The 10,589-nt window shown below is 44.9% G+C and overlaps 1 protein-coding gene and 1 pseudogene across 1 annotated transcript; one reads left to right on the forward strand and one right to left on the reverse strand.

Moving 5' to 3' along the window:
- Positions 1–1,714: 1,714 nt before the first annotated feature.
- LOC108296795 lies at positions 1,715–2,239 on the forward strand (annotated as a pseudogene).
- A 6,199-nt stretch (positions 2,240–8,438) lies between these two features.
- Positions 8,439–9,516, reverse strand: LOC108296796 (olfactory receptor 10P1). Its single transcript, XM_017519382.2, has one exon. It carries the CDS (start codon positions 9,488–9,490, stop codon positions 8,549–8,551), a length of 942 nt encoding a protein of 313 aa, XP_017374871.1. The 5' UTR covers positions 9,491–9,516; the 3' UTR covers positions 8,439–8,548.
- Positions 9,517–10,589: the final 1,073 nt, after the last annotated feature.

A 10,589-nucleotide genomic window follows, 5' to 3' on the forward strand; every position in this document is an offset into this window, starting at 1 on the left:
AACTCAAATCTGATCTTGTTACAGAGGATCAGCCCCAAGTTCTCAAGTGACCCACAACATCCTTATGGTCTGTACCCAGTGGAGGTGGGAGCACTAGTAATTATCCTGATCCTTAGGTTTTCCACAAGGTGAAGGGATTTTTATTCCACTCTCAGAGGGAAATAAGGGTAGAAACACTTCCTGCCTTCCTCTCTGGCCCCTCACTTGCTTCTTCACAGGTGGAGGAATGACTTTACTTACTCATGGTACTGTAGAAAGCGTTTTTGCCTTCTTGGTTTTTCTTTCAGACTGGCCTGCCTTTGGTCACATGTACTCTTTTCCCTTCAAATGGTGAGACCCTGCGTGGAGTGACCTGTAATTTGTACCAATCCTCTGTTTGTAACTGGAAGATAGTGATGAATGCAAGGGGTATAACACTTATTTTGTTTTATTATTTTAATTAAAAAACTTAAAATTTTAAAGAACAGGGTCTCACTATGTTGGCCAGGCTGGTCTCAAGCTGTTAGCCTTAAGCCTTCCTCCTGCCTTGGCCTTCCAAAGTGCTGGGATTACAGGCATGAGCCACCAGCTTGTTATTTTAATAGACACATAATGATTGTGCAGGAGGTGGGGGGATTGGGGAGGGCTAACATTAGGAGAAATACCTAATGTAGATGACGGGGGGATGGATGTAGCAAACCACCATGGCATGTGTATACCTATGTAACAATCCTGTACAACCTGCACATGTATCCCAGAACTTAATGTATAATAAAAAATTGTGCATATTTGTGGGGTACAGTGTAATGTTTCAGTACGTGTAAACATTTGTGTAATAAGTAAAACAAGATATTTAGCATATTGTAAAATAAAGGTGAAATCCTAACCCCCCAACCACTGAGGAAACTTAAAAACTGAGTCCTTGGCCATGATGGAATGGGAGGTCAGACATGCTTTATTATACCTCCTTCCTTCTATGGTTTAGACACAATAATTGACCAGCATTAATGTTAAAATCGAGACCGTGAGATTGACAGAATAGACTCTTTGTGGCAATAAGATACCAAATTATGAACAGGACTTAAGGCCATACCAGGCAAAGGTTAAGTCATACATTCCTACACTTAAAGAGTGAACTATGTTCTAACTGCTACAAGGTTTTCCTTTTTCTCTAGCAGCTAAACAAGATAAGCAATAGTAAAACAGTTGTAGCTCCTCCACCACCAGACACTGACTGGCTGACTCCCCTGTTCACAAGCCATAACTACTGCTTTGACTGGCCAAATGATTGATTTCAGTAACTTTCTCCTGATAAGACCACTGCCCAGGGACTGGTTCTGGCTAGTTTACAGAGGCTGCACACTTTAATGCCTTTGTGTCTCTGCTTCACTTTTTGTTGTAAGGGCCTAAACTGTAATGCATTTAAATGTTAAATTTGCACCCCAAGGTGAACATGAGTCATATGCTACATACATGTTTATTTAGCACATACATGTTAGGCCCACCTTCAGGAATATTCCTAGCTCCTCCTGTAACCTACTGAGGGTATATACTTGGCCAGCCTGCTGAACACATAAATCTCTGCTCCACTTGCCTCTCCCTGGAAGTACCTGTCTTTTGGCCTTTGGCTGGGGCCTATGCTTTCCAGCCTGTTAGAATGGCCACCTTACATGCAGTAACAGTTTTCTAAAAATAAAGCCTCCTAGCCCCGGCCCTGGACCCTATAGCCGCCAAGATGTTGATGCCTAAGAAGAGCCGGATTGCCATTTATGAACTCCTTTTTAAGAAGGGAGTCATGGTCGCCAGGAAGGATGCCCACATGCCTAACCACCCAGAGCAGGCAGACAAGAATATGCCCAACCTTCATGTCATGAAGGCCGTGCAGTCTCTCAAGTCCCAAGCCTAGTGAAGGAACAGTTTGCCTGCAGACATTTATACTGGTACCTTACCAGTGAGCGTATCCAGCATCTCCATGATTACCTTCATCTGCCCCAAGAGATTGTGCCTGTCACCCTACGCCGCAGCCATCCAGAGACTGGCAGTCCTTGGTCTAAAGGTCTGGAGGGTGAGCTGCCTGCAAGACTCCCAAGAGGGGAAGCCGACAGAGATACCTACAGTCGGAGTGCTGTGCCACCTGGTGCCGACAAGAAAGTAGAGGCTGAGGCTGGGTCAGCAGCCCAATTCCAGTTTAGAGGCGGATTTGGTTGTGGATGTGATCAGCCACCTCAGTAAAATTGGAGAGGATTATTTTGAATTGAATGAACTTAAAAAAAAAAATAAAGACTCCTGCTGGGGGCAGTGGCTCATGCCTATAATCCTAGCACTTTGGGAGGCTGAGGTGGGCAGATCACGAGGTCAGGAGTTTGAGACCAGCCTGGGCAACATGATGAAACCCCGTTTCTACAAAAAAAAGCCCCAAAAAACAAAAAAAATTATCTGAGTGTGTGGCATGCACCTGTAGTCCCAGCTACTTGGGAGGCTGAGCCTGGAGGATCACTTGAACCCAGGAAGTTGAGGTTGCAGTGCTGAGATTATACCACTGTATTCCAGCCTGGGTGACAAAGTGAGACCCTGTCTCAGAAAAAAAAAAAAAATCCTCCTTTCTAAATTTATAATTACTTTATGGCTTTATCATTTCTTTGTGGTGAAAACATTCAAAATTCTCTATTCTAGCTATTTTGAAATCTACAATACAATATTGTTTCCTGAAGTCACCCTTTGGTGTAATAGAATACTGGAACTTATTCCTTCTAAATGTAACTTTATATCCACTGACGTATCTCTCCCTGTGTCCCTTTCCCCACTTCCTATTCGGGGCTCTGGTAACCACCATTCTACTCTCTACTTCCAGGAATGAGAGCAACTTCATGAGACTTATTTTGACTGTAGGTTCAAGCCACATCCTGCTGTTCAGCTTTGTTAGTAGTAAAGCTGATGCTCTGCTCCCTGACTCCAGTGCGTATTTCCCAGCTGATGGAGAGCCCGAAAGGGAGAGCTGCCTGGTCAGTCGGACCTCTTCAAACCCCAGCAGCTATGGTCACTCTTCACTCCTTCTTCTCTCAACGCTCCCCCTTGCTGCAGTTCCTAGAGTGGGCTGTGCCCTGTCTCACCTATGGGCCTTGGCACATTCAATTCCCTTTTGTTAAAAAAAAAAAATTAACTGGGAAGCCATTACCCTGGGGTGGCTCTAGCGCTTTAAGTTTCTGTGTAAGCAAAGTGAAGCCTAATGTAACAGTAAAACAAAACTAGAGACTTTACCAATCAGGAGCTGCCAACTAATCTTTAACCAGGGGCTTGCCACTCTCATCAGTCCCACATGTTTTCTTTGTCTTGCTCTCACTTGGTAAGTTTCCTCTCTTGCACCTTCCAGTGGAGTCCTAAACTGCTCTGCAGTCTGGTGCTGCCTAATTCATAAATTGCTGACTGCTCAGAGAACCTCTTTAAAATTTTCATGTGCCTAGGTTTGTCTTTGAACATTTTCTTGCTTTGTGTCCTGGATAACTTCTGGTTATTCAGACTTCAGTTAAGATATCCTCTCCCTTTTGAAGCCTTCTCCATCCCTCTGAGACTGGCTTGGGGTCCTCTTCTTAATATCCTGTCTTGCTGCTATTTTACTATATATCTCATGAGAAATTATAGAATTATAACTGCCTGTTAATTTGTCTCTCTCACTGGATTGTGTTTTATTCTCCTTTGCAACCATATTCCTGGTGTATATAGTATAGGGTGCATATGGTAGAGGGAACTTACCATGAATGGAGCTTGCAGGACTGGAAGCTGCTCTGGATGAGTGAGTGAGTGAGTGATGTGAAGGTGAGGGCCTGCGGCATTACTTTACACTACTGTAGACTCTATAAACACTACACTTTATCTACACTAAATTTATAAGAAAATATTTTTCTTTCTTCAATAATACATAACCCTATTTCCTATAACTTTTTTACATTACAAACTTTTAAAATTTTTAAACATTTTTTTGTTTTTGGAGATGAAGTCTCACTCTGTTACCCAGGCTGGAGTGCAGTGATGTGATCTTGGCTCGCTGCAACCTCTGCCTCTTGGGTTCCAGCAATTCTCCTGCCTTAACCTCTCAAGGCATGCACCACCACACCCAGTTAATTTTTGTATTTTTGGTAGAGATAGGGTTTCGCCATATTGGCCAGGGCGATCTCGAACTCCTGGCCTCAGATTATCCACTTGCCTTGGCCTCCCAAAGTGCTGGAATTACAGGCATGAGCCACTGTGCCCGGACAACTTTTTAACTTTTTGACTCTTGTAATAACACTTGTCTTAAAACACAAACACATTGTTCAGCTGTACAAAAACATTTTCTTTCTTTATATCCTTATTCTATAATAATTTTTCTATATTTACAATTTTTATTTTTTAAAAACTAAGACAAAAACACAGTCAGCCTAGAGTCAGGATCATCAATATTGCTGTCTTCTGCCTCCACGTCTTGTCCCACTGGAAGGTCTTCAGGAACTGTAACACACGTGGGCTGTCATCTCCTGTGATAACAATGCCTTCTTCTGAAACACCCCCTACAGGTCCTGCCTGAGGCTGTTTAACAGTTAATATTTTTTTTCTTTTTTTTTTTGAGACGGAGTCTTGCTCTGTTACCTAGGCTGGAGTGCTGTGGCATGACCTCGGCTTACTGCAACCTCCGCCTCCCAGGTTCAAGCAATTCTCTTGCCTCAGCCTCTCGAGTAGCTGGAATTTCAGGCATGTACCACCATGCCCAGCTAATTTTTTTGTATTTTTAGTAGAGACGGAGTTTCACCATGTTGACCAGGCTGATCTCGAACTCCTGACCTTGTGATCTGCCTGCCTCGGCCTCCCAAAGTGCTGGGATTACAGGCGTGAGCCACCATACCTGGCCAGTTAACTTTTTTTTTTGTTTTTAGTAGAACAAGTACACCCTAAAATAATAATGAAAGTATAGTATAACAAATTCATAAACCAGTAACATAGTTGGTTATTATCACTATTCAAGTATTCTGTACTGCATACTACTATATGTGCTATACTTTATATGACTGGCAGCACAGTAGGTCTGTTGACACCAGCATCGCAACAAACACCTGAGTAATGCACTTTGTTACATGACAACTGCTACAATGTCCCTAGGCCATAGGAATTTTTCATAAGTTTATGGGAATGGTAGGTCTTATATGTGGCCTACTGTTAGCCAAAATGTTACACAGTGCCAAAATTATGTTCACAGAACCACGTTGTGTTTTGAACATTTTATATAAAATTAATATTCAAAGATTTCTCTATTGATCCATATTTTTATTATGCTATTTATAATTTTAAAATTATAATTACATAGTAAAAAGAGAGTGCAATACATTTTTTTTTTTTTTTTTTTGCATCAAGCCCTATTTAGATACCTTAAAGTCTCGTTTAGTTTTCCCTGGTGTGCCACTCAAATATTAGTGCTGTCTGCATGCCCCATGATGTGTGAAAGGTTGGAAGTACTGCATTGAGCTACTTCTTCCAGGAAGCCTTCTGGGATTTATGTTTCTGCTGATTTTTTTTTCTCCACTCCATTCCCTGACCCCTACTTGCTTTAGATTGAGTCTTGGGAGGGCAGGGACCTTATCAGTTATTTTCTGAATCAGGAGTGCTGTATGGCTTCTGGCTCTCTTTCTCTGTGTCTGTTTGTCTGCAGATGTTCTCTGACCCCCAAGTTCCCTTTAGCTGTTCTCTACACAGGACCCAGACCACTTTCTTTCTAGTACACCAGGGTTAAGAGTTCCCTCTACTACCTCCGGCCTCCAAATCTATTGTATCAGTTAAAATTCTTGACAACAGAAGCTGCCTAAATGATGAAGCACAATATAATTTATTAAAAAAATGCAGGTTAGTTCACAGAGTTATTGGGAGGGCTGGAGACCATGCCGGAGGCAAAGCTTCCAGGAGTTACTCCCAAACACAAACTTGAGTGAGCCACTGGTGCTGCCACCAGGGACCAGATGCCATGTCTAGCCTGGCAGCTTCCTGTTGCAGCCTTTTGTGCTGTCCCTGAAAGTACACAGTGCTCCTTGCTGCTTGTGGGCACCAGCCAATTGGTCAGAGTCAGGCATGGGAACATTTGGTCGGTGGAACCAGACCACATGCCCCAGAGGCCATGAAGCCATCTCGGCTCCACGGAAAGAGGTGGTCTTTCTTCCCACCATTCTTCTAAAGTAGAGAATTCCCCAAATGGTGAAAGAGAGTCAAATGCTGCGTGGCCACAGTAAGTGTTGAGTGTCTACTCTCCAGATCCTACCCAAGATAGTCTCAGGGCCTTACCCAGTCTAGGGGTGAGTGCCAGGGCTAGGGAAGGTGGCATGGGACCAGGCTGATGGCACAGGTTGGGAGCAGGACAATGATACCAGGGAGATGGTGTTGTCCAGTCAGACATGTGGTAACCACTTATGGTTGATGTCAGAAGTCCACAGTGGAGAGGGTAGGAAAGAGCCCTCCTGTGGGCTATTTCAGAGCAGAGCATGCTCAGTGATTTAGGTGGCCCTAGGCTGGACTGGTATTTCTGAACCTCAATGGGAGACAGTTAGAACATGAGGTTTAATAGTTTAATAAACAGAATTGTTTTTATTTTTATAACTCTACTGTGACAGATTAATATAAGCAGAATTTTATATAACATTTTAGAGTTTACAAAATGATTCTACAAGCAAGCATTATTATATTTGAGTGATTCATTAAATAAATCAACATTTATTGAGCTATTTCGGGTGAGATGAGGGCTTAGTACTCTTTCCCTGTCTTCAGGCTTTTAACAGTTTAGAAGTGGATAAAGAAATATGAAAAAGAGTTACAATTCGTTGCAAAAAGGCTTATAATAGTAGTGACATAAAAGAAGGAGTAATGAAATATGTCTGGGATGTGAGGAATTTCTTGAGTTGGGTCTTACAGGAGGAATAGGGGTTTGCCAGGTATGTATTTTGGATAAGATGTGTGTGGGGAATTTCTGGCAGGACAGCTTATGAAAAGGCATAGAGATATAAAAGCCTGTCTGGGCCTGGGGAGATTTGTGGGAAATAAACTTAGAAGTGGGGTTGGGCACAGTGTTAAACTTAGAAGTGGGGTTGGGCACAGTGGCTCATGCCTGTAATCCCAGCACTTTGAGAGGCTGAGGCAGGTGGATCATCTGAGTTCAGGAGTTTGAGACCAGCCTGGCCAACATGGTGAAACTGTCTCTACTAAAAATACAAAATTAGCCGGGCATGCCTGTAATCCCAGCTACTCGGGAAGCTGAGACAGGAGAATTGCATGAACCTGGGAGGTGGAGGTTGCAATGAGCCAAGACCACACCATTGCACTCCAGCCTGGGCAACAAGAGCAAAACTCTGTCTCAAAAAAAAAAAAAAAAGTGGGTGCAGAGGCTGGGCTACAGAACACACACCCATTCCCATGGTTGAATACTCCTTAGCACAAGAGCAGAGTCTCTGTGATGGATAAGGACTCTTTGAAGATCACAGGGGTGGTGAGAGAAGTAGGGTTCCCATCATTTCCTGAACAGCTCACATTATTAATGAAATGTTGGGGGTCTCTCCTCACTGAGAGCCAGAGCTTCTGGCATTTCTTAGCTAGAGAACACGTAGGTGGTAATGGTGTGTGAGAGGTGAGGGAATAGAGGGGAACTAAAACAGCCTGTCTTTTTGCCTTGGCCTTCTGCTACTATCTAGCTACGAGGGACCCCAGAGAATAAAGCAGGAGAAACTTCTGTCCCTGGCCCAAGGGAGGTGGGAAGCTGGTGGCACCTCAGCACGGAGGGATGGGAGTGCTTTGCTTCTACCATGTCCTGCTTCCGGCTCCCTAGTTAGCTTCAGCTCTGTGGATCCTGCCTCTCAAGCTGGCGGGTCTTCTGGAATCCCTGATCAACTCTCTTCTACAAGCATCCAGAACAGGACAACCCATTGTGTTTCTGGGAATCATGTATAGGCTCTCCTGGCAGATAGCTTTTCCTGTTGTTTAACCTGGTCTTTTTTGATACTATCCGACATCTTCCCTTTTGTGCTGGTATCTTGGGAAGGACAGAGCCTTATGACTGGAAGCCTCAGATGCACCTTCTCCTAAAGGCCAAGGGCAGAACAGATGTTCCACTGAGTAGAGGAAGGCTCAGATGCAGGTAGAAGAAAATGTAATGCACGGGCTAGGTAAACTCCTCCACAGGCTTTGGGTGGGTCACTTAGTTGGATGTCAAGTTTATAGACACCTGCTTTCATGACTGACACAGACTTCTGACTACCAGTGCAGCCATGGCAATCACTGCTCAGGGATCCAGAACAATCTAGAAGATGCCAAATAAATGTTCTTTCTCAAAGGCAGCAATCCCTTTCATTCTACTTTGACCTAATAACCCATGCTCTGATAGTGAGTGTGGACTGTGGACTGAGGTAATACATAGATTTATCTCTGTTTTATTTCAGTACTTTTTTCCAGGAAGCTTTCTCCTTTGAGGTGCTGCATGGTTTCTGTGATGGTTGGGTTTAAACCCAGCCCCTAAAGGCCGGCAGGATGAGCAATGAGTGAGTCAGCAGATGTCCTCTGAGTCTCTTCAGGGCAAGGGGCTCTGCCTCTTCATCAGGTGTTGCAGGGCCCTCGTCACATCCTTGTTCCGAAGGGTGTAGATGATGGGGTTGAGCATGGGTGTGATGACCGTGTAGAAGAGACTGAGGATGCGGTCTGTGGTGACAGAGGAGCCTGCCTGGGGCCGGATGTAGGTGATGCTGGCTGTTCCAAAGAAGAGACAGACCACGAGCAGATGGGAGGAGCAGGTGGAAAAGACCTTGCGGCGGCTCTGGGTGGAGGCCATTGCTAGGATGGCACCCAGAATGCGGATGTAAGAGGTGACAATCAGAGAGAAGGGGACCATGATGAACACTACAGTAGCTGTCATCACGGAGATCTCACTCCTGTGCTTCCCAGCACTTGCCAGCCTCAGTACTGGCAGGATGTCACAGAGAAAGTGTGGGATGATTGGGTGGCTGGGGAAGGGCAGAGAGAAGATGAGGGAGGCATGGGTGGTGGCTGTGATGATGCCTATGAGCCAGGAGGTGCCCACCATGGTCATGCAGGCCTGCGGGCTCAAGAGGGTGGAGTAGTGCAGTGGCTGGCAGATGGCAGCATATCGGTCATAGGCCATGGCCATGAGCAGGCAGCACTCCGACATGCCCAGGACAATGAAGATGTACATCTGGGCTGCACAGCCCTGGAAGGAGATGGCTTGGGGATGCGGGGAGGCCAGATTGGCCAGGGTCCTGGGCACAATGTTAGTGGTGTAGAAGAGCTCCACCACTGAGACTTGGCGCAGGAAGAAGTACATGGGAGAGTGCAGGGCAGGGCTCACCTGCGTGAGGAGGATGATCAGGGAGTTACTCAGCAAGGTGACTAGGTAGACCAGAAGCACCACCCAGAACAGGGGGCCCTGCAGGGCCTTCAGGTCGGAGAATCCAAGAAGGAGAAATTCAGGTAGCGTAGTATGGTTTACCCCAGTCATCACTCCAGGCCAGAATCTGAGACATAGCTAAGAAGAGAAGTTATTTAGAAATAACAATCAACATTTCTGTAATTTGGTAAAGCACTTTCCGCACAGTTCCTCTGAAAATCAAGTGAGAGAATGAATACCTTCTCTATGAATGAGCCATGGGTCTCAGAGAGATTAGATAATGTGACTGTAGTAGTATCTAGAAAGTGGCAGGCCTGGGACTTCAGTCCAAGTCTGTTGACTCCACATTCGACACCTTTTTCACTGTTTCCTGTGCTCTGGTCCTGTGTTTGGGGCCTGACTCCCATATGTAGAGACTCTAGCTTTGGTCTTTGGGCCTCTCTCCAGAGTGAAGGGTGGAGCAACTGCTGTGACCTAGGCCCCTTTGTACTCTCTAAATGGATGCTGAGGCCCAAAAGAAACTGTGTAGCACTAGGGACTGTCCCAAGCTGGTGTCTAATGTTCACCATGGTGAGCTGTAGATTTAATGTCACAGTGATATGACTATTTTTAATAATAGCGCCCAATGGTATCATTGGAATTCTGACACCTGCCCTGATTCCTCCATTCTTCTCTTATCTGGGCCCCTGCGATCAGCCACACTAGCTGCTCTGTCCCAGCACACCCTGTTCTCTCAGGCCTCCATGCATTGCCATAGTGTCTCCTTGCAGAGAATATTTCTATTCGTTGTATTAAAATCCCATCATACTTCGAGCCTTCACTCAAGTTCTGCTATCTCGGTGGCAGCTTTCTGTGATCCTCAGGCTCAGAAATAATTATCCATGGCATTTCAAGATTAAGAGTGATGTTTAGGAACATATATTTCCATATGACTATACTTGGATCTTATCTTCAACATTTTAGAAGGGTGCTGTGCAGTGTCTGTTTGCACATCTGCAGTGATGGGGAACTCACCACCTACTGAGGTAGCCCTTTCTAGCTATGGCCTCTTCTGCCTGTAGGAAAAGGCTATAATGTATTTGTCTTGGCTAAATGCTTAGTATTTCATACAATGTTTAATCCTCTTGCACTGAGAGCCCTTGAGTAATTGAGGAAGACATTTATCTCTTCTTTCATGAGATGTTGCTTGTGCTTTGGTCTCAGCAGTTAT

Source organism: Cebus imitator, unplaced genomic scaffold (assembly GCF_001604975.1).
Source record: "Cebus imitator isolate Cc_AM_T3 unplaced genomic scaffold, Cebus_imitator-1.0 Scaffold741, whole genome shotgun sequence".
Lineage (NCBI taxonomy): Eukaryota > Metazoa > Chordata > Mammalia > Primates > Cebidae > Cebus > Cebus imitator.